The sequence below is a fragment of the Echinops telfairi genome, unplaced genomic scaffold (assembly GCF_000313985.2).
Source record: "Echinops telfairi isolate 266 unplaced genomic scaffold, ASM31398v2 ScPeMD7_70;HRSCAF=299, whole genome shotgun sequence".
NCBI classification, from domain to species: domain Eukaryota; kingdom Metazoa; phylum Chordata; class Mammalia; order Afrosoricida; family Tenrecidae; genus Echinops; species Echinops telfairi.
In genome coordinates, this window is record NW_022103968.1 from 30349322 (window position 1) to 30375764 (window position 26443).

Below are 26443 nucleotides of genomic sequence, written 5' to 3' on the forward strand. Positions count from 1 at the left end.
CTTGACGGCAGTGAGTTTGGCTTGGGTTCGGTGGCTTGCTTGCTTGTTTCGATACCCCTCATGTATCGTCCCCACTTTGGCCCCTAAAATACCTAGACGACGCAAGTAACCCTTGCAAAAACAGATGGAAAACAAAGTTCAGAATGTGCCACTTTCACGCTGACAACAGATTGGGGAACCCTTAAAAAGAAATCCCAGCGTTGGCGATTTGAGGGCAACTGGACCCAAGTCTTCCTTCAGCCGGCTGTCTCCTGCCCCAGGCAGCCAGTGAGCACAGTCACAGGGGTGCAGCTGCCCCCCAAATTACCGTTCAACCTGAGTGGGGGAAAGTGCCAGCCCCAGGGCCAGGAGACCTGGCTTCTGATCCTACCTAGTTCAGCTCTATGGACCTGCTAGCAAGTGATTGCTTCTCTCTGGGGCTGTTTGCTCTCTGTTAAAGGGAAAAGGATGCTCGCAGACCGCACCCCCCCCCACCCACCTGTGGGGAATCCATTGGGGGTCAGGAGAGTGGAAGCGCGAGGCACAGTGCCAGACACACAGCAGTCTCTGGTGGCTGTGAGCGAGCTAGGAGCAAGTCCCCAACCCTAGGGGTCTCGGCGAGCCCTCCACAGCCGGCGGACTGCAGCCGGACACCTGCAGGAGCCAGAGCTCCCGGGCCGGGCGCTGAGTAGAAAGGGGCGGCCCCGCGAGAACGGGCGACGCCTGGCAGGGGCGGAGCTCGAACCCGCGGACCCAGACTGTGGCTTTCAACCCCACCCCGAGCCAGCCGGTCACGTGGCGGGTCACGTGGACTGACCCGGAACCGCGGCCGTTGGCTCTGGGCAGTGTTTGGCTGCAGTTCGGTACGTGAGCTTCCCGGCCGCTCGGAGCGCCCCGTGGGTGGCAGGGGTTTCTCCGGGACCCCTGGCGGCTCGCCGGAAAGGGAGGGAGGGATCGGAGGGGCGTCCCCGGGAGCGCCGCCCCTAACCTGGCCAACCCGGGCCCTGCGATCGCGGCTGCAGCCGGCCCCCCACACTGGCGGGTGGGTCTGTCTCTTCGCCCCTTCCAGTCAAAGTTTCTCCATCTCGCAGGTGGGGCGGGTGCCACGGCGGGGCCTTCGTCCCAGGGTCCCCATGAGCTTTAGGGGATGGGGGAGTTAAGGCTGGGCAATCTGTAGAGTGTCAGAATGGGGAACAGCAAACTGGCCCTCTGTCCCCCGCCCCTCCAGCTCCCCACCCCCGAGTTACAGTTGATGCAGGCCTCCAGCCGAGAGGAAGTGACCCCCAAGGCCTAGCTGTCCCGCGGGTGCAGGAGCAGAGGAGGGAGAAGAGGCCCCAGGTCCACATGATGAACTTGGGCGCTGGAGGGGCGCCCAGGCGGATCCCACAGGATCGCACAACATCCGGAGACCCTTTGCCAATGAGTCTTGGGTCTGCTTTTTAGAACTGGACAGACAGGAGAGCGGGGGAACGCACCAAGTAACGTTGGTCAGGGTCTTCCAACAGCCTTTTAAGTAGAACTTAAAACATCCATTTAAAAACAAAATGCCTAAGGCCAGTCATGCAGGTGGTAGCGGAGGTGCCCTGGTGGAACTGCAAGGTCAGAGGTTGGAAAGTACCAGCCGCTCCCAGGGGGAGAGATGCGTCTTTCTACTCCCATACAGAGTTACAGTTCTCCTCCCCCACAGGGTAGCAGTGAGTCAGATCTCCCCAGTGACGGTGACGGTTGAGTGTGTGATGTTGCTCAAATCCTTGGCAGAGAACAGCTGTGTACATTGCCGCTTAATTACATACACTTTTAATTTTTTAAGTAAGCTTAACTTTGCACTGGTCCTGCCCTTTCTCAGCAAAATATGAATTATGCTGCAGCCAGTTTAATCTTCCGGTTATTGGAAGGGAGGCAGGCAAGAATAATGGCCCATTCCCCAGAGGAGTTTGCTAAGGAGAGTCCGGAGCCCCGGTGGCACAGTGGTTACTGGTTGGGCTGCTAACCTCGCCCAGCAGCAGCTTCTCTGGAGAAAGATGAGGCTTTCTACTCCCAAAAGAGTTGCAGTCTTGGAAGCCCCCAGGGGCGGTTCTAACCCGGCCTCTGGGGTTGCCGTGACTCAGTGGCAGTGAGTTGAGTTGAGTTGAAGGTTGGTTCTGCCCTGGTGCCTGCTGTGACTGTCACCATTACCCGGTAGGAAAGTTGATGAGGGGTCTGTGGGAGTCTGAGGCTCAGAGAGGCTTTTGGCGACTTGGTAAAGTAGAACCGGGCCAGGTCTCCCGGGCCTTTTCTCCTGGAGGTGACTGTTATTCCACGGCCCTGTGGCAGGACACCTATTCCCATGCTTCTTACTGGGCTGCTGCATCCCCAGCAGGGCTGTCTCCTAGAGAGCGCCCTGGGACAGCTCAGGATGGGCTTGCTGAGCCTGACCACATCCTGCCCAGGTGAAATGGGAGCCAGGGAGGCAGGGAAATGGTGCGGTGGTCACCTGCGACAGGCAAGGGGCTGTGCTGGCCATGGTCAGGATCCGGGTAAGAGGTGGAAGATGAGCTGTCCTCTGGGCGGGGAGGTGCAGTGCCCTCGCTCTCCCTGGCTGGGGGAGGACTTTGTGAGAGCTCCCCCACCACCACCACTCAGCCCTTCTCTAGCTTGTTCACCACCCCGGAACGGACGAGCATGTCGGCTGGCCCTCCAGTCCACTCTGTGTGAAGCTTTCAAAGGACCCAACATGCTACATGCCCCTCCGTGAGCTGGTCTCCCTACCTGTCAGCTGCAGCCCTTCCTGAACCTCTGGCTGTTTGGAAGTTCCTTTGCTAAGGTAGGTCATCCTGCCCGACCTGGGCAGGTGGGGAGGGGGCGCCCCCATGGTGGCCTGTGGGAGGAGACAGATGAGGAGGGCGTGACTCAGCACTGCAGGTTCCAAGAGGCCTCACATCCCTGCCCCACTTCTGCATCCTGGGGGCACCTTTGCTTCATCCTGCTCCTCCAGATCCAGGTAGCCCTGAAAGCCTGTTGAGCCTCTGAGCCACACCTCTTTTCTTCATCCTCCTGGTCTCCTTCCCACACCCGAGGACCACACTGACATCACTTCTTTGCTCACTAGTCTACAGGGGCCCGCGCTGTTACCCACAGCCCCTCTCCTCCCCTCCTGGCAGGGTGGACCCCCCTCTCCCCCCCGCCAACTTGCTCATACTCACTTGGAGGGGGTTGGGGAACCAACCAGATTGAGTCTCCTTTCGCTGCGGGTGAGAAGTGGCCTGGCCCAGCGAGCCTACCCTGGCCTCCTGGTGACTGTGTCCCATGGAGCTGTCAACGGCTGGTTTCTCAGAAGTCGATCACCAGGCCTTTCTTCCGAGGTGCCCCTGGGTGACCTCAAAGCTCCAACTTTGCAATTAGCAGGCGAGCTCCTCTATGGTGTGTACCCTCAGGGACTACGCCCCACTCTAAATCCGGGCCCACCTGCCGATCCCCACTCCCTGAGCTTCTCATCCCCGCTGTGTTGCACCTCCTCTGCCTTCCTGTTCACCCCTCACTGGACCAGGCCAGGAGCCCTGATGGCGCAGTGGTTCAGCATCGAGCTTAACTGAAAGGTCGTTGCTTCAAACTCATCAGCTGCTCCTTGAGAGAAAGATGTAGCCATCAACTCCGGGAAAGACTCCCGTCTTGGAAACCCCATGGGGCAGTTCCCACTGTCTTGTCGGGCTGCTGGGAGTGGGAACAGACTGGATGGCTGAGGGGATCTTGGTTTGGTTTGGGAACAGGCTACTTTCTCGTTCATCTCACTCCGCTCAGTCTTGGCTAGAACCACCAAGGCCATGTGCTCGGACTCGATAAACCAAGTGGAGAAGCGGGAGGAGTTCAGTGACCCCCAGCCCCCAGGGAACCATGAATGAGCCCACAGCCTCAAAATGCTGGTAATTGGTGGGGAAACCGGATACTCCCCTCACAGAAGAGGCACAGCAGGGCCCTTCGCCCGCATCTCCTGTTAGCACACGAAGACCAGCCTGTACTGTCTCCAGAGCACAGCTGCCCCATGCCAGACCCAGCGCATGCTCCTTCCCTCACCCAGGCCTAGGAGGGCTGTCATGGGTCTGGTGCCAGGGGGAGAAGGGCCGGAAAGAGCCCCAGGCTGAGGAGCTGTCAGCCCAGCTCTGCACTCCCAGCTGGGTCTGGATCTAGTAAAATGGGGGTGCCTGCAGATGCGGTCAAGTAGTGGGGTCGCCCTCCTGCGCCACTGAGTTGTTGAGGGTTCGGTGACATCATGCCGGGAAGGCCCCCTGCCCAGCATGCAGCTTGGGCCCTGCGAGCCTTTGCCGGGCGGGACACCCATCCTCTTTGCCACTCAGGCCGAGCTGGTGGCTGTGCGTCTGGGAGGTGACGTGGCCTGGTGTCTCCCTGGCAGATGAAGTGTGTCCTGGTGGCCACCGAGGGAGTGGAGGTCCTCTTCTACTGGATGGACAAGGCGTTTGAAGAGAGTCTCCAGTTGAAGTTTGGGCGGTCAGAGAGTGAGGGAGAGGAGGTGAGTGCCAACTGGCAGCAGTGCCCGGAGGCTGGGCAGGAGGGGGCAGCCCGGCCCTCACATCCGAGGCTAGCCTCCAGAAGCCGCAAGTGAAGGTGAAGGAGACTTCCCACAGCTCCAAGTCTCCTCTTCCATCTAAAGAGCCCTCGGACTGTGCTTCCCCCAGGCAGGGATCCGTTTATTCTCTGGGCAGCCCATTGGTACTTTCAGTAGCCTTTGCCAGCACCAGAGTTCACGGTCATCAGTGTTTCTGTTGGCCCTCTTTAGTCAATGTCCAGCTTCCACGGGCATATGAGGCTGTTGCCAGTGCCATGGCTGGGGCGAGACGCACCTTGGTCCTCAAAGTAAATCCTGCCTTTTTAACTCTTTCAAAAGGTCTTTTACCCAAAGCAATGAGTGTGTCATTAGAAAAAGTTAGAAAAGGGTAAAATCCAGGTAGGGGGGGGTGGAGGGGGGGGGCCATCTATGATCCCTTTGTCTGCAGCTACAAAAACTTCAAACAGCACTGCCACGGAATAGTTCCACTGGGATTTGCTGTGTTCCCCATCTATGTTGGAATGGGAGAAGGCGTCCCAAAGTTCCTAGGAAAAATCCCTTCATCTTTTCATTCCATTTTCCACGAGCGTTTTGAAGGCCCCTCATTGAGAGTGTTGTTAGCCATGTTATTGGAATGTAACCTCGTATCAGAGGGATTTTCCGTGTCATTGAAAAGCCTCTAATATTTTATGTGATTGTAAACTCATCATGTATACATACAGGTCCCTATTTAATGTTTCTCTGGTCCTGCGTATTTACACAGATGTACTTTTAGCAGTTGTTGCTGTCTAAATGATGCTGTAGTGAATGGACGTCTCTGAGCAGGAATGATGCTCCCACGTCGATTTACTGAACAAAGAACATGGACCTGTTAGGTCCCTGGTACAAGCTTCTTCCTGGCAGCTAGCCAGTCCCCAGTTAACGTCCCCAACACCCTCCTTTGGAAACATGGCCCCTTTCTTCATGCTGTCCTCTCATTTTGGAGCCCTCAGCAGCACCGTTAGCTGGCCGCCCCTTCCCCGCCCTCCTAGCCACCCCCAAGATGCCAGGGACAGGCTCGCTCTGTTGTCTTCCTGGCTGATCTGAGATGATGGGCCTTTGTCCTTGGTGTCCAACACCCTCTGAGCTGTTCTTCCCTCCCCTTCTGTCCCGTAGCTGCCTGCCCTGGAGGACAGGCTCAGCACCCTGCTGGCCCCGGTCATCATCTCCTCCATGACGATGCTGGAGAAGCTCTCTGACACGTACACCTGCTTCTCGACGGAGAATGGCAACCACCTGTACGTCCTTCACCTGGTGAGCGTGTAGCCTGGGGCCCGTTTCCCTCTTTCTTCACGGGGCGTCCCCATTCTCTCCTCGATCCTGGACTTCAGATGCCTTTGTGTGTTAGTCTGGGTAGACTAGAGAAACAAAATTCAGAGACTCACATATGTGTTTAAGAAAGAGCTTTATATACAAGAGCAGTTGAATATTGAGGAAACAGCCCAGTCCAGATCAAGTCCATAAGTTCGATATTAGCCCATATGTCCGATACCAATCTATAAAGTCCTCTTCAGACTCACGAAACATGTGCAATGACGCCGAGTGCAGGAAGATCACAGGCCAGTGGGTGGGAAGTCTTGTGGATCCAGTGGCGGGGTAACCATCTCAGTGCCGGCAGGGCTCTCTAGGTGGCTCCACTGGTTTTAGAGCTCTGGCTGCATCAGTGTAGCTACATCTGGCTCATCATCAGTAATGTCTCACAGGGAGTGAGCGAGTGTCCCGCCTCCAGCGAGCAATTTTTCTCCTTAGCGCCTCCAAATGAGGTCATCAAGCTGCCACCTGATTGACAGGCTAAACTCCAACCCCTCACTCTGAACTCTCAAATTGACAACCACCACACTTTGGAACTACCACACTTTGGAAAACAGAAACTGCATCTCATCCAAACTCCCTGGGACCTCAGACCCTCCCCACTCTCCCTTGTGGAAAGGACAAGTTCAGGGAAGCTTTCAGGGTGGGCTGAATTGGTCCCAGCTGTGCCGACAGTTAAGAGCCCGGGGTCCACAGTGGGTCACATTTGGCTGCTTACTCCAAGGTCGGCAGTTTGAACCTACCAGCCACTTGGGAAAAAGATGAGACTTTCTACTCCCTTAAAGGTTGTATAGCCTTGGAAACCCACAGGGCTAGTTGAATCCTGTCCTATAGGGTTGCTATGACTTGCCCCCAAAAGCAATGAGGTGTTGTTTTGTTTTGGTTTTTTTTGGGGGGGGTGGTATGCCTACAGTTTGGAGAAGGAGCCCTGGTGGCATAGTGAGTGGGCTTACATGTTGGGCTGCTAACCCCAAGGTCAGCAGTTCTAAACCACCAGCTGCTCCTCAGGAGAAAGAGGAGGCTTTCTACTATAAAGCATTACACAGGGGCAGTTCTACCCTGTCCAGTAGGGCTGTGGTGAGTCGGCGTGGACTCGGTGGCAGTGAATTCATTTTCTTCTGGTTGCAGTTCGGAGAGTGCCTGTTCATTGCCATCAACGGAGACCACACGGAGGGCGAGGGGGAGCTGCGGCGGAAGCTGTACGTGCTCAAGCACCTGATGGAGGTGCACTTTGGACTGATCACCATGGACAGCCAGCTGATCCAGAAAGAGTGAGTCTTCACGGCTGGGCCCGGCTACCAAGCACCCAAGCAGTGTGAGCCCAGCTCTCTCTTGGTCTCTCACCCTCTCTTTGGCTCTGCCCACAGGCTGCGGCCCCCAGACCTAGAGCGGCGCCGGCAGGTGTGGGAGCATTTCCAGAGCCTGCTGTCCACCGCCAGCCGCCTGCGGGAGCAGGAGCAGTGGTTCGCTGTGGAGGTGCCTACCTGGTGACTACTGGGTGGGAGGGCCCTTAGGCTGTGGATGTATCCAATCAGCCGTCTCAGTGCATGCTTTTAGGTTAGCAGGAACAAAAATCTCTGAAGCGAGCTCTCTCAGCCTTGCCTCCCCTTCCAGAAAAGATAAAAATATATATTGAGAGAGAGGTAAATATACGGAACCGTGGTGGTACAGTGACTACCAGTTGGGCTGCGACCCCCAAGGTCATCAGTTCGAAACCATCAACAGTTTAAAACCACCAGCCTCTCTTTGGGAGAAAGATGGGGCTAGTAAAGTGTTATAGTGTCGGAAACTCACTCACAGGGGCAGTTCTACCCTGTCCTGTAGGGTCACTATGAGTTGGCATCAACTCCATGGCAGCGAGTTTGTGTGTGTGTGTGTGTGTGTGTGTGTGTGTGTGTGTGTGTGTGTAGTCCTGAAGCATAGTGGGATATGCACTGGTCTGCTAACTATAAGGTCAGTTCAAGACCACCAGCTGCTCCATGGGAGAATAATGAAGCTTTCTGCTCCCAGAAAGATATACAGTCTCAGAAACCCACAGACATAGTTCTGCTCTGTCTAATAGGTTCACTATGAGTCAGAATACACTCACTGGCAGTGAGTATTGATAATAAAAAGGGATGGCTTCAACATCAGATGACACAAACGATAAGCAGACAAGCTAAAGGGAAAATCAGTAAACCTGAGCATCGATCTAAAGCAATTCATTCTCACACCTCCACCACCACCACCACCACCCGACACCCCCCCAACTCTTCTGATAAATGTGTAGTAGCTGCTATGTGTCAGGTGTGCCAAGCTCTAGGAATTCAGCAATGAATAAATCCCACCTTTGAGGTCTTCCAACCACTGGACACATCAGCCCCTCAGAGGGAGATCCGACATGTGCACTACAAAGCACCCCAGGTACCATCTTAGACTTCTCTTCAAAGTCCATGGTGGCCCGAGGAGAAGAGCAGTCACCTCGCTCTTGGGTTATCCAGAAGGGCTTCTTGTAGGAGGTGACCTGACACCTGGGATCCACACTTGCTCCTGAACTTCCCTGCCCCGTCGAGCGACCTGGCCCCTCTCTGTCCTCCTCCTGTCGGACAAGCCATCTCTTGCCTTTCTTTTCCGCACTCACGGTGCACTGGCCACGTCGACTTCGTTCCCTTTTCTGAATGTGCTGTGTTTCCGCCCATTCAACATGGTAGTCACTGGCTGCAGGTGAGGGCCCAGGTGGCCTGGTGGGTTACCCAGTGCCAGCCATCCGAACCCATCAGCCGCTCTGCAGGAGAAAGATGGGGCTGCCTGCTCCCATGAAGATTCACAGCCTGGGAAACCCACAGGGGCAGGGCCCCTCCCTCCAGAGGGCTATGAGTCAGAATCAGCTCGATGGCACCGAGTTTGGTGATGAGCTGCGGGTGACTGTTGAGTCGCAAGCCACCCCCTTTTCTCTGTGGTTTGTCCAGGTGGAGGGGTGCTCCGAGTGCAGAACCCCGAAGAAGTTTTTATGACTCGGAACAAAAACTGTAGCTCCTTAATACTGCTCATGTGTTATGTGTTGGCGTGGTAATATTGGGGCTCTCTTGGGTAAGACAAAAGACCACTACCCATGTCACCAGTTTCTCTGTACTCTGTTCACGTGGTCCGGGGAAATGTTTACTTATGCATAGATTTCCACGTTAAGCTTGCCTTATGTTGCAACTGGACAGCACTGCCCCTGACTCTCCCTACCCCAGGGCCTTTGCATGTGCTGTTTTGTTCATCTTGTAGCATTCTCCCTCTCGCTCCTTCTTGGGTGGGCCCTCTTGTTCTTGAGATACCACTTGAAAAGATGGCCTCCCCAGGGCCGCCTCTGTGACCACTCGCCCCGACCCAGGTGCCTGAGCTTGTCCTCTGGTTCAGTGCTGCGTCTTTCCCACTCAGCACTCGCTCCTGTCGGCGTGTCCCCTGCCTGTTGCGTTACACACGGTGTCTGTCTCATCTGCTCTGGGTCTCCGGGGCCCTCCCACTGCCCGGGCACATTGTTGGAGTTCAGTCTGGACTGGCGACCCCTAGGCCAGGACTCGGAGCCGGGAGAGGGTGGTCAATGACACGGCTTCCTCTCCCTGCCCGCATGTGGCCAGGCCGTGGAGCGGCTGATCCACCCCCAGCTGTGCGAGCTGTGCATAGAGGCCCTGGAGCGGCATGTCGTCCACACTGTCAACACCAGCGCTGAGCGGGCAGGTGAGGAGGCTGTGCACGCCTTCCTGCTGGTGCACGCCAAGCTGCTGGCCTTCTACTCCAGGTGAGCCGAGGACCCCTGGCCCCTCCTGGCCCCTCCACCCAGCAAGCTCTGCTGCTTTCCCCTCCAGGACCACCCCAGGACCCCTCTCTCCCAGGAAGCCTTTCCCCGAGTCTCCAAGGCTCTGCCCACCTTGGCGCTCTCCCTTTCTTGATGCATTCCCTCCTGAGATACCATCTCCCGGTCGCAAGGCGGGAGAACATCCTTTTATGCGTCACGTGGTTTCCAACCATTTCCTGCCGATCATTTTTAAACACAGCTTTTATGACAAAAGCGGACGAATCTCATGGATACCTTGCCTTTCTCCATGAAAGGGTTAAGTCAACTGGATGGTGGGGACTTGCCTTGGCCTGCCCTGACCTTTCTGCCCCTCCAGACCCCTCGCCAGCCCCAGAGGGGAGGTGCCGTGAGCACAGGCTGACTCCCTATCCATCCTTCTGTCTGTTTCTACAGCCAAAACGCCAGCTCGCTTCGCCCCGCTGACCTGCTGGCCCTTGTCCTCCTGGTACAGGACCTCTACCCCAGTGATAGCACGGCGGAGGCCAACGATGTGCAGGTCTCGGGTGGCTCCCCCTGGGGCTTGGTAACCAGCCTGGACCGTAAAGAGCAGAGAGGATCCTGGTGTGCATGTCACCGTTCTGGGCACAGGATGAGACAGGACCCCCCCCACCACCTTCTAGATGGAGGAGGGGTTCTGGAAGGCATGTGGTGTAGGGGGAGTCAGACAGTCCTGGTTCGAAACCGGCTGGCCGGCCAGCACTTGATCTTGGCAAGCCCATTCCCCTGCACCCCGACCCTGACGGTGCTCACTCGGGCCACTGCGCAGGGCGGGGCGGGGGAACAAAGGGATGAGTCACATAGGCCCCCAACAGTGCCTGGGGTATAGAGGTCCCTCAGTGCAGCCCCCACCACCTCCACAGTCATCTCGCCACCTTCGTCGGCTGCAGTCATAGTGGGCTGGGAGGTCCCCGCATGCTCAGCTTCCGGGTTCTGGAGAAAGCCTAGCCCCCCTGTAGAGTTGAGCCCACTCCCCAGAAAGTGAGGCCCACACAGGGCAGCCGTGGGGAGGGCCCGGTTCCACACTGAGGGTGTCTCTGTGAGGTGCTGGCAGGCCCAGGGCCCCCATGGAGGACCCGAGTCAGACACCTCTAACAAGCACCACCCCGCCCCTCCACAGGCCACCCCGCAGAGGACGCAGGGCAGCCCGAGCATCCCTGTGTTGCAGCCCTGGAACCCCCACTCCGCACCAGCGGCCAGCAGCAGCTCGCCAGAGATGGTGGGAGCTGCGTGGAGGCGGGCGGGTCCTCCTCACCTATGTAGCCATGCCTCGCCCGGGAGAGCCGCAGCCAGGGTTGAGCCAGCCCGCCGCTCCGCTCTCAGCCCTCAGCCTGAGCTGCCCCCTTCTCCTTCAGGAGACAGACAGCTTCTCCCTCGAGGAGTACTTCACACCGGCGCCTTCCCCTGGCGAGCAGAGCTCAGGTAAGGCACGGGGATGGGGTGGAGAGGGACACGGTGGGCCCCGGGACACTCAGCAGCCCCAGGAACTCTGTATTGGAGTTCAGCGGACACCTCCCTGGTGCTAACACCCACATTCTTCAGGGTCTCCTCTTTGCCAAGCATGCTGTGCTGGCCCCAGCTCCCTCCCAGTCTCCCCTGCTAGTTCCAGCTTGGGCTTTAGTCCTGTGGAGGCCACTCAGCCTTCCAAAAACTCTGTAGGACACATCAGTTTCATTGTAGAAGTCACGTGTACAGACTTGAGCCAGTCTCTGCCTCCTCTTTTATTTCTTTATACTTAATTGATGACTGGGTAGAATTCAGCAATCGTCATTTGATCTTAGAGTGTATTTTAAAAGATATATAACCATCAGCTTCTAGTTTATACTTTAGGAGCCCTGGTGGCATAATGGTTAAGCACTCAGCTGCGCGCCAAAAGGTTGGCAGTTCAAACCCAGCCACCACTCCACAGGAGAAAGAGGAGGCAGGCAGCTGTGCTCTAAGAATCAAAATCGACTCAGCGTCACTAGATTATGGTTTAGCTAGCCTTTATCTGTTCTTCCAGAGTGTGGGTAAACAATAACAAGAGCTGAAAAATGTTTATGCTGCCATTAACAACTATAACCAAACACGCAGCTCTGCTTAGACAAATAATAAACCCAACCCCAGACTACTATAGTAATCGCTCTGACGACACACACAGTGGCTTGGGAGAAAGGACGACTACTGGTTTGCAGCATCTAACAGAACAAAAAAGGCCGAGGTTTCAAGCATCCCTGTGGGCTGGTGTTGAAGGGGACTCACTGGGTGGCTTACTAAAACCGGGAGTCCTCCACCTTGGCCACACACTGCCCTCACCTGGAGAACATAGCCAGCTGGGTTCAGGCATAGTCCCCAGACCTAGGGCTCAGGTGTGAATACTTAGGAGGCCTCGCCCTCTCCCCACCCTCCCCACCCCCCGAACCCCAGGTGAGTCCAGTGTACAGCCAGAGTGTAACCCACCTGTATGCGTACGCTTAAGTTGGGGCTTCAGTTAGACTAATATGGCGAGCTTTAAAAATGCAGGCCACCCCAGGTTATGAGGGAGATCTAATTGTGTTTTATTTGAAGTTAAGTTCTAGGTAAGTCAAAACAGGTGCATTTGGGTCTTATTTAGTCTTACTTCAGTGCAAGCAAAAGCCCTGATGGTGGAGTGGGTTATGTGTTGGACTGCTGACCGCAAGGTGAGCAGTTCGAGCCCCCTGCTGCTCCACAGAAGATGAGGCATTTTGCTGATAAAGATGCACAGCCCCAGAAGCCTAAAGGAGCAGCTCCACTCTGTCTTAGAGGGTTGCTAGGAGTTAGAATTGACACTCGAGGTTGGTTTCAGTGCAAGAAAAGTCTTGAGGCTTTTCAATGGTTCGAAAAATCCTGGTGGCACGTGCCACCAGTGAAGGTCATCGGATCAAGAATTGGGTGCAAGTTAGAGATTGTTGCCGACCTTTCCAAGTGGGAGCAAGTTTGCATAACATTAAAGGGCAAGTACAGGAGCCCTGGTTACCCATTGGGCTGAAAACTGTGATGTCAACAGATCAAAACCACCAGCTGCTCCAAGGGAGAGCTGTCTACTCCCATAGAGTTACAGTCTCGGAAACTCACAGGGGCAGTTCTACCCTGTCCTGTAGGGTTGCCATGAGTCGGCCTGGAGTCAATGGCAGTGAGCTTTTTGAAAGGGCAAACATGACTCCTCCAGATGTCAGGCCCTCATGACCCAGGGACTTGATGTACAGACGCTGGGCCTGTGCCTAGAGATTCTGTCCTAATTGGTAGGGAGTATGGCCTGGGCATCAAGAGTTTTAAAAGGTCCCCAAATAATTCTGATGCAGCGATGGCTGAAGACCACTGGGCTGAAGACCACTGAAGACCACATGTTCTTAACTGCATGTCCTTGGATGGGCTTCAAGGAGCTCCTGATACTCAGAGATGTGCCCACGCACACACAATAGCCCTTAGCTTCCCCTGCGAGCACCCCACCCCATTCTACAAGCACCCCGAAAGCCCAGAACAGGGTGCTCGGGACTGCCTGTTCCTTTCTCGTACTGCTTCCTTCCCTCCTCCCAGATCGGCCTCTGCAAACACCCCTACCCCACCCCAACCCATCTTTCGGTGGTTGGTTTCCTCGGCCCCTGAGCTGTGAAGACTGCCATTCCATGACACGTGTGCTTCAGAAACAGTGCGGGCCGCACTCATGGATCTGTGAATCTGCAGCACGCTGCTCCGGAGGAACAGCATAGTGAACTGTGGTTATTCACAGTGAGGCATAAGAGAGAACAATACTGTCACAAGCACAGAGTATTTCAGCTGTGCAAGGAGCTACCGAGCAGGAGGGCAGGAGAGCAGAATGCCTAACACATAGTAGGTGCTGAGGAAAGGGTTGCTGATTGAGCGGATTCCCCGGGGAAACGATGGCTGTGCTGCCTCGCTGGTGCTCCGCCACTGCACCCCCACCAGGGAGCCCTGAAGGAGCCCTGGTGGCTGGAGTCCCTCCCTGCTCTGCAAACTGGCCTTTCCCCCGGCAACAGCCCTCCTCCCAGCCCAGGACGTGTGTGGATCTGGGCACTCCAGGCCAGAGAGCCCATGCAGGCAGGGGAGGCCAACATACCACAGCGGGTCAACACACTCTGCCTGCTATCTGGCCAGCAGCAGTAGGCCTGTCATTTGAAGCTCCCGCCTGCAGAGGCTCCTTGGGGTGGGCTTGAGAGCCATGGGTGCAGAGGGGTCAGGCATCCCACAAACAGATGAGGTGGGCCTCAGAGGCCCCGGAGGGTGGGAGCCATATGTCCCTGCGCACCAATGTAATGTGCACCCCTCCTGTCCTGACGCATGAGGCTGGCACCACATGGCAACAGCTCCTGCCTGCCCCGGAGCCAGCCACGACCGGGCTATAGCAGCCGCATGCTGTCCTCCACCCTGACCCAGCTGCAGATCCTACCACAGGGAACTCCGCTGCCCTCGGGCCTGGCTGTCAATGGCCCAGCGGAAACACGGTGTCCATCTATCTCCCGATGGCCAGGTCCTACTCAACCCCACCCACAATTTCACCATGGCTTAGACCTTTAGGATATGATCACCTATGATCGACGATAGCCTTTTGGGACTAGGAACCGAGGGTGGCATCCACTTGGGGAAATTTCACAAGGCATGCAAGGGTCAGTAAGCGTGGGGGTGCTGGCCAGAATTTGGGGGGGGGGGTTGCATTGTTTCTTCATGTCTACCAGTGTGTGCATGTATTGTTTACAGAGATGCCAAACAAGACAGTGCTCCCAGAAACTCGGCCCTTGAAGCCTCTGTGGAGCACAGTCCTCCCTTCCACATGCAGAGGGTCCCCAGGAGCCACAATCAGGGACAGCTGGGATTGTGCTGGGGGGTGTCGAGGGAATGGGGAGACTAGGAGTCACGAGGACATAAAGGGGTCAAGGCCGCGATGCTGAGGAGCTCTGGAGAAGTAGGCCCAGGCGGCGCTGTCTATGGCGGTGGCTGTCGAAGTTTGCGGGATGAGAGGCACTCCAGTGTCCCACCTGCTGCTCCCAGATGGACAGACAGACCAGCAGGGGAGCCTTCTATGGCTACCCTCCCCACTCCTCCTCCCCCACTGACACCCCACTATGGCCCGCAGGTAGCACCGTCTGGCTGGACGGGGACACCCCACCCCTCCATGATGAGCAGATCCAGGTGAGTGTCCCTCAGCAGGTGTTGGGCAGGAAGGGTCACCTGCGCCCGCCAGCTGGTCTGAGAAGCTGCGGCAAGCACAGGAACTCCAGGCTTCGCCTCCAGGGGGCTCCACTGGCCAGCTTCCTCCTGTGCCTCCCGCTGACCTTGCAGGGGTAGCCCTGTGTGAAGAAGGGTGACCTTACCCCATACCCTCCCCCAGGAGCCGGGCTTCAGCTCCACCTAAACCCCCCACCCCCACCCCCACTTCCTCACTATTCTGAAGAGTGCGCGCCAGCCCAGCTTGGTTTTGATTGTTTTTGTAAACGAGAGGTTGCATATGCTCACAGTTGAACAATTGGAACCTAAGAAGTATGGAAAAGGAATCAAAGCTCCTCTCAAACCCATCCCCCGATGCTAATCCCTACAAACGTTTTGGGGTGTTTCCCACTAATCTTTTTGTCTTATGAATTTGTGTGCGTGTGATTCTAAAGTTTGTGGGAAACCCTAATCGGCGGTAATGGAATTTTTCCATGAACTTCTCAAAGGCTTGCGCGTACCTTGTCTTTTCCACCAGATTGGGACCGCAATGAAACTCCTTGCTTTTTAAGGACTGTTTCTAAGCATTCTTCCGCAGGACGGTTTTGAATGACTGCCTGATAATCGTCTGTCACATGGCTCTGTTGCTCTTGGCTTTTGTGTTTTGCCGAGTCTAAGAGTTGACTCATACATTGTTCTCGGTCTTTTTAATGTTGCATCCTTCTCTGGGCACTTTTGTGCCTTCCTCGGCGATTTCCTCAGCTCGTGCAGATTCCTTTGGCCAGGAAAGGCTTTCTTACTCAGGGCCCTCTCTCAGGCTGCCGTCTTGCTCCCTCCGTCACTTAGCAGCTGTCCGTTTCCCCTCCTGGACAAGGTGAGTGGCTGAGAGGGACGGAAATGGCACGGCGTTCTTCAGCTCTGAGTATGGATGGCATGAGAGGGCCTCTGCTCTGCCCAGTGCCCTGCTTCTCCTCTGCCTGCCTTTTCGGGCCCTTCTCGATCGCCTACCCCCAGCCCCTGTGCCCTCTCCCACTTGGAACGGCCTCTCCTGATGCTGGGGCTCTGAAAAGCAGGAGAAGAAGCTGGGAGAGAAACAGCAGGGCTGGAGCCGCTCCAGAGGGTCCGGTGGGGTTGCAGACAGACCTGTGACTCTTTGTGTGACACTGCCCTCCTTCCTGGTTCATCAGGAGGACAGTCCTTGGGCAACTGTGGGTGGCTCTGAGTTGGGAAGGAAGCCAGGCGACCCTCCGCCCCCTGCCCAGCATTCCCCAATGGCTCCTTCGTCCTTGTAGGTGGGAGAAGACCCCCTGCAGACGCTGGACTCCCACTCCCCAGCAGCGTCCAGCCCTAGAAGGATTTTCCTGGATGTCAGCGTGAGAGAGAAATACTTCCCCCTGGTGCCCCACACCTTGTACTGCCTGCCCCTGTGGCCGGGCATCAACCTGGTGTTCCTGACCAAGGTACCAGGGCCTTTGCCCTGCCCTAGTGACCCCAGCCAGGCCCTGAACATATACCCACACCACCGGCCGCCCGTCTCACCCAACGCCATGCTTTCTCCCTAGAGCCCGGGCACCCCCCTGGCCCTGGCCCTGTACGAGCTGCTGGATGGGTTTTCCCTGTTGGAGAAGAAGCTGAAGGAGGGTCAGGAGACCGGAAGTGCTCTGCGGTCCCACCCCCTCGTGACAGACCTGCGCCAGAGGATGGACAAGTTTGTCAAGAATCGAGGGGGCCAGGAGATTCAGGTGAGGCCCCAGTCTCCACACGTGGCTGCCTTGGAGGAGAAGAGGCGGGGCGGCGGCGGGCTTTGCACGGCCAGGTCTGACACGTCCGCCGTGTGGAGCAGAGCCGCTCTGCGTGGTTTTCTTGGCTGTCATCTAGGCCTCGCTCTCTGATGGTACCGCTGGGTGGGTTTGATGTGACAACCTCTAGGTCAGCCGCTGAGCATAAGCCATTCGTACCACCCACGTGGAGAGTTTCACACAGAACACAAATGATATTTTCCATACTACTCACTGCCATCGAGTCAGTACTGGCTCCTAACAACCCTGTAAGACAGGGTAGAACTGCCCTGTGAGTTTCCGAGACTGTAACTCTTAACAGGAGTAGAAAGCCTTGGCTTTCTCCCAAGGAGCAGCTGGTGGTTTCGAACTGCTGGCCTTGCAGTTAGCAGCCCAGCACGCAACCACCAAGCCACCAGGGTTCCTATGCGAGGAAACAGGCTTCAATAAATCATGATTTAGCTAAGGCTACTCTGCTATTGAGCCTCAGAGTCAGGCCAGCTGTGGACAGGGTGTGGGGCAGAACTGGATGCAGGAGGCGGAGACAGCCCCTGGCACAGTGCCCCTTGGAGTGGGAGTGGGAGTGGGAGTGGGGGCAGGGAGTAAGGCCTGGAGAGGTGGAGAAGAGGCCCCCAGCCCCAGGAGCTCAGCTAGGGGCATCAGGACCAGGAGACAGCCCTGTCCAAACAAGCCTGGAACCGAGTGCAGAGAGCAGGGGTGAGACTGCTCTGGCCAGGCAGCCAAGGGCCGGGGAGTGTGTGTGTGGGACAGGGGTCTGTTTAAGGAATCCTGAAGCCGGGTGCCTGCAGTACAGGCGGATCTGAATTCGGCAGAAGGACCAAGCAGGCTGTGAAGGCAGCCCACACTCCCTGAGGAGCCAGGCAGCTCAGCTCAACCTCTTCTAGGCTGGGGCCCTGTTCGTCACACTAGAGCTCTCCCCCTCTGAAGGGGTCTTGCTCTGAGGATCAGCAGTGGGGGTGAGGGTGAGGCCATCCATAAGGATATCAACTGTGCCCCCCCCCCTGACCTATTTGCCTTCCCTGGAGGCACTTCCCCCTGCACCCCACCAGCATGTCTATCCTTGGAGAGGCCAGGGTCCATTGCTTGTTAGATAAGAGTCACTAGCCATATGGGGAAGAGTGGTGGGAGCGGGCTGGAGCTGGGGCTGGGGCTGCCTGAGAGGCCAACATGCAGGTGGATGGACTCATGCTGAGCCTGAAGGCTGATGCTCGCTGCGGGAATGTCCTCAGAAAGCCGCCTGTCACCTGTCCTTACAGAGCACCTGGCTGGAGTTTAAGACGAAGGCCTTCTCCAGAAATGAGCCAGGATCCTCCCGGGAGTAAGTAGTGGCCCTGAGAACAGGGAGCTGTTTCCCAGAGACTCCAAGCTCCCCTTGAGCCACGAAGGAGGGAATGCGTGCCCCATTTCTCCCCTCTCCCCTCTCCCCCCACCAAAGAAATCTTCTTCCTTAGGAGCCTAGCAGGAAGAGGCCCTGGGGAAACTGAGCCGAGCCTTGGGGCAGGAGGGCAGGGAAGCAGGGTGTAAGGGCCCCCCTACTACTGGAGAAAGACCTGCCTTCGTTCGGACTCAAGTGTGGCCCTGAGCACTTCTTTATGAGCACGACAAGATTGCAGGGGGCATGGAGCCTGCACCCTGAGCCAGGGCTCCACACGGGGAGGCATGAGCGGCTCCTAGCAGGCCGGTGGGGGTTGGACGGTCTCAGGGTGTTCTCCCAGGCCTGGGCGCTGTGACCCTCTCGTCCCCTGGGCGGGCCAGGCTGCTCTCCACGTGCAGGAAGGTGCAGCAGCAGCTCTTCACCATCTACCGGCTCAGCTTCCTGAGCACCGCGCCGGGTCGGGGCAGCCCCCACCTCCCCCAGCACCTGCAGGACCAAGCCCGGCAGCTCATGCAGTAAGTCAGTCGGGGCTGGCCCCGCCACCAGCCGGGGCAGCATCGGGGATGTGGCTCACGGTGGCCTGTGCTTCCCCGGCAGAGAAAAGCTGGCGGACTGGAGGGACTTCTTGTTGGTGAAGAGCCGGCGCAACGTCACCATGGTGTCATATCCTTCCTCCCCAGACCCCCCTCTCTGATGAAGCTTGGGGGGCCGAGGGAAGGGAGCTGCTTTCCTGAGAAGAAAATTAATGGAAGGTGGTGTCCTGGCAGCCTTGTCTGCAGAGATCCCAATGAACAAAGTTCCTGCCCTCTCTAAGGGTCTCCTGCAGGAAAGTCTTGGAGATCCTTTGCCTCCAGGCTCCCTGACATGAGACCCTTTGCCTCCAGGTTCATGGACAACATGAGCAGTATAGTCAGTGGCACTGAATTACACATGTAGAAGTGGTTGAGTTGGAGAATGTTTGGTTGTGTCTATTTTTGACAACATTGCAAAATGCACATGGGGGTGGGTTTCAGTGGTCTGGGGGCTTGAGGGCCCTCTCCTTCCTAGGAACCCCACCCCCACCCCCACCCCCGCCCGCAGTGAGTCTGCCCATCCCTGTTCATCAAAGAATTGCTGAGCCTGTTTGACCCCTTTGCAGGACAAAGACGAGGCTGTCTACTCCCTTGGAGAGTTGTAGTCTCGGAAACCCACAGGGAAGCTGCTTCTACCCTGACCTATCGGGTAGGAGTGGACCCATGGCACGGAGTTTGTTAGCCCCTATGCTGTGGACACGTCGTTTTGTGGCGCGCTGATCATCCAGGGGACGTTCTGTCGATCAGCTCTCCCTATATTCATCTTTCTAGAGAGCAGGCCCCGGGGTCCGGGGAGGGCCCTCTCTAGCTATCAGCCACTGCCCTTTGACGGGGGTGGGATGGGGAGTGGGGGGGTGGTGTTGTCTTCTAGCCCCTTAAATGGAAGCTTTAAAAAAAAAAAAGTTTTATTGGCATTTCATCCACATGTTGTACAGTTCAACAATTCAGTCATGTCAAGAAGAGTTGTACAATCATCACCATCAATTCCTGAGCGTATCCTCCCCCCACCCTCATTGTTCGTCATGGCATCTTTTTTGCAATGTTGTCAAAAATAGACACAACCAAACGTTCTCCAACTCAACCACTTCTACATGTGTAATTCAGTGCCACTGACTATACTGTTCATGTTGTCCAACCATTATTGATGTTCTTTTCAGATTAGTCCGCCACCATCCACAGAGACTCAGGGCCCCTGAGCAGAAACTCTTCCTCCTTCGCCCTTAGGGAGGCACCAGTCAAGTTTGGTTTCTTTCTTGTTTCTCAGGGAGTAGTTTTCTTGATAGAGTAGTCACGTGTTATACACTTCCACAGTTAAATCACTTTTTAAAAGAGTTGTACATACACCGTCACAGCCTGTTCTAATGCTCCCCTCCTCCTTCCCACATTCACTGTTTGCTCCCCAAGTCCCTCCCCAACCCCACCCCACGTCCCTGGGAAACCAATGGAAGACTCATCCTCTTAAGATTAAGGGGAGGGGTGAACAAAGCGTGCGGTGTGGGGCTGGGCGGCCTGCTAGGCTTACCCATTAGCTACATGGCTGTTACACAGCCTCATAGTGTGTGCAATTCATGCTCATCTGGGGTTCTGGTGGGCTCCGGAACTGCCCATGTTGTCAAGGACGGAAAGCTGGGAGGTAATGAAAGACCCCCAGAAGAGGAGGGAGGGTAGAAGGGACTCTTTGTGGGGGGTATGGTACACCTGGCCCTGCTGACCCCACTGCCTGCCAAGGCTGACATGCCCTCCCTGCCTCCTGGCTATGTGAGCACCTTGACTCAGACCTCACCTACCTGGAAGACTTCCCGGGCCTGGTGCACTTCATCTTCGTGGACCGCACAACTGGGCGCATGGTAGCGCCTTCCCTCAGCACCAGTGAGCAGGCATCTTCGGAGCTGGGCAAGGGACCCCTGGCAGCCTTCATAAAAAACAAGGTAACCCCCACCAGGCCCTCCTCACTGGCCAGCAAGTGGCAACACATGAGCTGTCCAGGAAGAACAGGTCCCCGTGAGGGTCTGGTCACACCACATTGACCCTAGCTGGCCCACTGTGTGCATGCCCATCTGGCTGTGAGCTCCCTGGGAAAAGCTCCCTGACTTGGCAGCCTTCAGGACTCAGGACCAGGGCCTGTTGGTTGGGGGATGCTCCTGGGTGTGGCAGAGGGGTGTGGGCAGTGAGGCCAGAGGGAGGAAATGACCGTGCCCAGCAGAGTGCCTGGCGTATGAAAGGCTCGATGAAAATATACAGAATTCACTAAAATGGACAGAAGAAATTGAGGTGGCTCTCTGCTTCAAAAGTCCTTTCTTGGGCAGTGTAGGGGATGTTATTCTCCTAATTTAATTGACTCCTCCTCCTGGCAACATGATATTTTTAGTGGTGGTAGAGGAGAGGAGTCCCCCCCGCCTTTTTTTTCTAAATAATTTTATTGGGGGCACTTAGAGCTCTTATAATAATCCATACATCAATTGTATCAAGCACATGTGTATATATTGTTGCCATCATTTTCAAAACGTTTTCTTTCTACTTAAGCCCTTGGTATCAGTTCTTTTTCCCCTCCCTCCCCCCACCCCGCTCCACCCTCGTGACCCCTTGATAAATTATAAATTATTATTATTTACATATCTTATACTGTCCGCTGTCTCCCTTCACCAACATTTCTGTTGTTCATCCCCCCTGGGGGGGATGTTATACATTGATCATTGCAATAGGTTCCCCCTTTCTCCTCCGTCTCCCCGCACTTTTCTCATACCCCATTACTATACCTGAGGGGTTTGTCTGTCCTGGATTCCATGTGTCAAGAGCTCTTAACTGTATCAGTGTACATGCTCCAGTCTAGCCAGATCTGTAAGGTAGAACTGGGGTCAAGATAGATGGGGCAGGACGGTGGGGGGGGAGCATTAAAGAACTAGAGGATTGTTGTGTGTTTCATCAGTGCTGTACTGCACCCTGGCTGGCTCGTCCCTTCCTTGGGACTCTTCTGGGAGGAGATATCCAGTTGTCTACAGATGGGCTTTGGGTCTCCACTCGATCCCCCTAGTTTGCACTGATATGACTGTTTGTTTGGGATCTTCAGATGCCTGATAACTGGTCCCGTCGACACCTCGTGATCATACACAGGCTGGTGTGTTTCTTCCATGTGGGCTTTGTTGCTTCCCTGCTAGATGGCCGCTTGCTTAACTTCAAGCCTTTCAGACGAGGGGTCCCTTTTTACAAAACAGCATCTAATGGACACACACGCTTGACCCCATTCACACACATATGCACGAGGGAACGTGAAGGAGTATGGCTATGAGGTTTCCAGTTCATATGCACACATGCTTCTTGCAAACAAACCTAGTTCAATCATGGCTTTGCAACCACTAGATGGCTGCCGACAAATCTCTGAGGATACCCGGTCTTCATCTCATTAGGGAGCGTTCCAGGAAACGGTCCAGTCAAACCATTGATTTCCAAGGGGGTCTGCCAGGCCAGTGTAGTTCAAGGCAGTGTGGTACTGGCCAGAAGGTACTGGTCACAGCCGTGCGGACATTTCCAGAGGGTAATCTTAGTAGGTTTTCTCAAAGCACTCAGGAAGATCACGGGCATTATTAAGAAGAAGATTTAAGAAAATCGAAAACTGCATTGGTGCGATAAAGGACGGGGAAGATGCACTGAGGAATTTTTTCTGTCCCTCCATCTGGAGGGCCGCCGGGTGGGTCCTGGGAGAATTTCACTGGGAAACCTTCCCCCAGCCACCCGGCAGCCCTGACCGTGCCCCTTCACACCTCTCTGTGTCCCTAAACCTCAAAGAACATGGACAAGGGGCGTTCTTTGCGTCCCTTGAGCATGCTGTTTGGATGTCTCAACGGAGTGGAGAATTATCTGGGGAGGGGTGAGAGAGAGAGAAGTGGACAGACCCAGATGGAGGAGAGGCCAGGAACCAATAGTTCTACACTTTGATGTTTTTTATTTAATAGAGGTTTATATCGTTTGATAGCATACTCGTTGACTTATGTGTATGTGTATATGTTGTTAGTAAGTGTGTGTGTGTGTGTGTGTGTGTGTGTGTGTGTGTGTGTGTGTGTGTGACAGCGTACCATTCTGGTTGAACTAAGGGAAGTCTCAGATTCCTGTGTTTGCAGCCTGGCTCTACCCCTCACTAGTGGTGTGGCTTTGGGTCCTGCTCAGTCGAAGTCTTAGTGTCCTCACCCAAAAAGAGGTATAACAACACCATCTTCGTCCCAGAACCATTGTGAAGATGACCAGACTGGTATCACTCACGGAGCCCCAGCTGGTACTATCAGTATCACGGTCTCCCCTTCTCCGGATCCTGGGCATTGTCACCTTGGCACATGGCTTCTTGTGGCCAGTCCATTTCCCCGTCATTGAGATCATGCCGGATGTGCGGTTGTGGTTGCCGCCTCTTCATCTCACACCGCATCATGCGTTTCCTCCTGTCATTATTCTTCGCGAGCCCGATTTTCAACAGCCCAATAATAGTCCATCGGGTGGATGTAGTGCAATTCACGGACCCATTTCCTGGTGTTGAGCGAGCGGCTGTCTCCGGGCTTGCGCTGTGATGAGCAATTCCGCAGCAGCACACATCCTCCCGCCGATGCCTCTGCTCCTTGATTCTTTCCACGATGTGGATTTCCAGCAACGGAACGGGAGGACTGTTTTTTAAGATTATTAATGCATGCTGTCAAATGGCTCCCCTGAAAAGTGTAGCCAGCCCGTGGCTCCCTTTCCTGGCTGAATTAGAGAGTGTATTGTGGTCAGGTGTGGTGGGAATCAGAGATCCCTTCCATGCTTTGTGGTGAGGGGTGCTCACCCCCCCCCCGCCCCCCGTGGGTGTGGGGAGAACGTGCAAGCCCTCCCCTGGGCAGTCCGTGCAGGGCGCCTTCAGCGTCAGGGGGGGCTGCATTGGGTGGGAGAAGGTAGAGGAAGGCATCTGAGGGACCTCCTCCAGAGAGCCCGTGGCCTTGGTGTGGCCGTGCCCTTGAGCAGGGCAAGCACCTCTGGGCTCAGGCACTTGGGGCCCGAGGCGACCCTGGACCACAGGAGGAGTGGCCACACCTTGATCTCAATGCCCCTGGCTATTTCCGGGCCTGAATGGTTATATTGATTTCTGGCTCGTGTGCTGGCGCGTGAAAGTGATACGAGGTGTGCTTCCATGTATGTATAGTTATCCTCCCAAGGATTCTAGAGCAGCGGTTCTCAACCTTCCTCATGCCGTGACCCTTTAAGACAGTGCCTCCTCTTGTGGTGACCCCGCAACCATACAATTGTTTCCGTTGCTACTTCATCACTGTCATTTTGCTACTGTTATGAATTGGGCAGCCCCTGTGAAGGGGTCATGTGACCCCCCAAAGGGGTCGCGACCCACAGGTTGAGAACCACTGCTCTAGAGGGTAGCGTGTCTGTCCGAGCTGCAGAGGTGATTCCCACTCTGAGCAGACATCCTACGGAAGCGATGGGCAGGTGGGAGAGGCCCTGGCCTCGGGGAGCTTTTCTGCTGCCCCTTCAGCCTCAGCGTGCAGAGCCAGGATTGTGGCGCTGAGCACTCTCCCCCTCCCTCTCCCGGTCTCTACAGGTGTGGTCTCTGATCCAGCTGGCACGCAGGTACCTGCAGAAGGGCTATACCACGCTGCTGTTCCGGGAGGGCGACTTCCACTGCTCCTACTTCCTGTGGTTCGAGAACGAGATGGTGGGTGCGGCCCACTGGGCTCAGGACCAGACACACCTGCCTCGCTTTCCTCTCTTGTAACTCTGGGCTTCCTGGTTTCCGAGTGGTATCTGGCTGTCCCTTCTCCTCCTCTTGTTCCTGGTGGAAGGGAGGACAGGTAAACAGCTGGGTGGGACCCACAGCTCTCAGGTCTCGTCCTCATGTGGGCTGGTTAGCTTCGCCGCGAGGCTCCAGCACCCAGCTAGCTGCCTGGCAGAACCCTGCCTTGTCCAGACATGCACTTAGACACGTGAACAGGTCAAGGGAGGCCTCAGCGGGAGGCCACTCAGTCACGTGCTTCCTGAGGAGAGCTTCAGTACTGTCAGGTCATGCAGACAGGAGAGCACACCGCTGTCCCCTTGTGCAGGTCACCCACCTGCCCCAGAGGTGCAAGAAGTATGGTCAGATCTCCACTCTCTAGACTGCCCTGTTCCTGGTGTCACTGCAAGTAGTGGGACTTACTCACCCCTGCCGTCCCCTCCACTCTGCAGCAGCTCTCTGAGGCTCACCCCTGCAGATCACTCATGTCCCCCTGGGTCCCCTGCATATGCTCCTTCTCTGCTCTTGGCCACAAGCCCTTCTTCTCTTCACCCTGAGGGGCCACCTGCCCGTCCCGCTGTGCTGGGTCAGTACTTTTAAGGGCTCTTCTCTCACTGGGCTCTTACGCCAACCCCCTGTGATGGTCAGCGAAGGCATTATCGTCCCCCTTTTACAGATGGGGATGCAGGCAACTCAGCACCAGGCACCCCGCAGGGCTGGGGCGGGGGAGGGGCGGAGGGGAAGGACACTGCCCAAGCCCACAGCCTCCCTGCCCTCACGGCCCACCTCCTCCTTCTGCAGGGCTCCAAGCTGCAGATCATGGAGGTGCCTGTCCTGGCTGATGACTCGGTTCCCATCGGCATGCTGGGCGGGGACTATTACAGGTGATCCCAAGCCGGAAGGCCTTTGGGGGATGACAGGTGCACCTGGTGCTTGGTGAGATGTGCCAGCCCCCCCCCCCCCTTGGAGCGCAGCGCCTCCCATCGGGAATGCCCCACCCAGGCAGCTGGCGGCCCACCTTCAGCGCTCCTCGAAGCCAGGCCAAGTTCCCTGAGAGGAAGGAAGCAAGCTGGGAGGGCTCCTGCATGCCCAGTCTTCCTGTTCGCCCAGTTTTGGGCAGCCTGTGGCAATGTCCCTGCCAAACACCAGGAGGATGTCCCTGCGGGCCGGTGGCAGCCCTGTGCTAGGATGCTACTGGTTGAAACCCTGGGGTCCAGGGTTTGTTAGAGTGGGTGCTTGGGGCCCAGGAATGCTTCACCTGTCCTATAGGATAGGCAAGGAATGGGCGTTGGGGTACTTGCCTGGTGTCCAGAAAGTTCCCTAGGGACTGGACCATGGTGGCCTGACTGCTGAATCCTGTCCCTCCTGTGTTGTGTGCCCTCCCCCCCCCCCAGGAAGCTCCTGCGTTATTACAGCAAGAGCCACCTGGCTGAGGCTGTCAGGTGCTACGAGCTGCTGGCCCTCCATCTGTCGGTCGTCCCCACAGACGTGGCGGTGCAGCAGGCAGGCGAGCTGGCCCGACGTCTGTGGGAGAGCTCCCACGTCCCCCTGCTCTAGGCCGTGCCAACTGACCAGCAGGCTCTCAGGTCGATCCCCACCACCTGACGTTCCCCATGTCAAGCAGCCGATCTGGGCAGCCATCCTATAATAGACAGAACACACACATACACACACACACACACACCCCACCACCACCACCGCTACCACCCCTGAAAAGCCAGTGTTTTCTAAAGAGGATCCTCTACACAGGTGGCCAGCAGGCCCTGAAATCCTTCTCTGTGAAGGGCAAGGGAAGCCCGTGGGTGTCACCTGTCTCCTCAAAGCCATCTCCCTGTCACCCCAGGAGACTGGAAAAGGTCCCAGTGCCTGAGGGGTGGGAAGACCCCCTCCTCCTGCTGCTCTCTGAATGGGCAAAGCGCCCCTCCCTGCTTTCCTCCCAGAGAGAAGGTGCTTCCCTGCCTGCCACACCCAGTCCGAGGCTCTGGGCAAGTTTCTTACACGCTGAACCTGTTTCCTCACTGGTAAAATGATGTCACCCACCTCACAGGGTCCTTGTGAGGCTTACCAGGCACACAGTAGGTGCTCAATAAAAGTCAGCATTGTTAGTG

At 56.2% G+C, this 26443-nt stretch overlaps 1 protein-coding gene across 3 annotated transcripts; it reads left to right on the plus strand.

Annotated features, from left to right (window-relative positions):
* The first annotated feature begins 826 nt into the window (after positions 1–826).
* On the plus strand, positions 827–26443 carry HPS1 (HPS1 biogenesis of lysosomal organelles complex 3 subunit 1). 3 transcript variants are annotated; one of them, XM_045291578.1, is made up of 20 exons: positions 827–842; positions 2602–2782; positions 4367–4483; positions 5675–5812; positions 6998–7140; positions 7237–7345; positions 9475–9635; positions 10086–10188; positions 10810–10908; positions 11045–11111; positions 14782–14837; positions 16145–16312; positions 16415–16594; positions 17908–17969; positions 18407–18541; positions 18624–18689; positions 20382–20526; positions 24165–24278; positions 25137–25219; positions 25730–26443. In XM_045291578.1, the coding sequence occupies exons 3-20, from the start codon at positions 4367–4369 to the stop codon at positions 25890–25892; spliced, it is 2109 nt and encodes a 702-aa protein (XP_045147513.1). In that variant the 5' UTR covers positions 827–842; positions 2602–2782; the 3' UTR covers positions 25893–26443. The 3 variants fall into 3 exon arrangements, with proteins under 3 accessions (XP_045147513.1, XP_004701068.1, XP_045147514.1); XM_004701011.2 differs by lacking the exon at positions 827–842 and having other exon boundaries at positions 1209–2782; XM_045291579.1 differs by lacking the exons at positions 827–842; positions 17908–17969; positions 18407–18541; positions 18624–18689; positions 20382–20526 and having other exon boundaries at positions 1209–2782.

What these genes read in the sequence shown, in the direction of transcription:
- HPS1 (XM_045291578.1), top strand. Translation starts at nt 4,367, where the DNA reads ATGAAGTGTGTCCTGGTGGCCACCGAGGGAGTGGAGGTCCTCTTCTAC. An exon ending in ACCTGTACGTCCTTCACCTG is followed by an intron (nt 5,813 to 6,997) that starts GTGAGCGTGTAG and finishes TTCTGGTTGCAG; the next exon opens with TTCGGAGAGTGCCTGTTCAT. An exon ending in CAGCCTTCATAAAAAACAAG is followed by an intron (nt 20,527 to 24,164) that starts GTAACCCCCACC and finishes CGGTCTCTACAG; the next exon opens with GTGTGGTCTCTGATCCAGCT.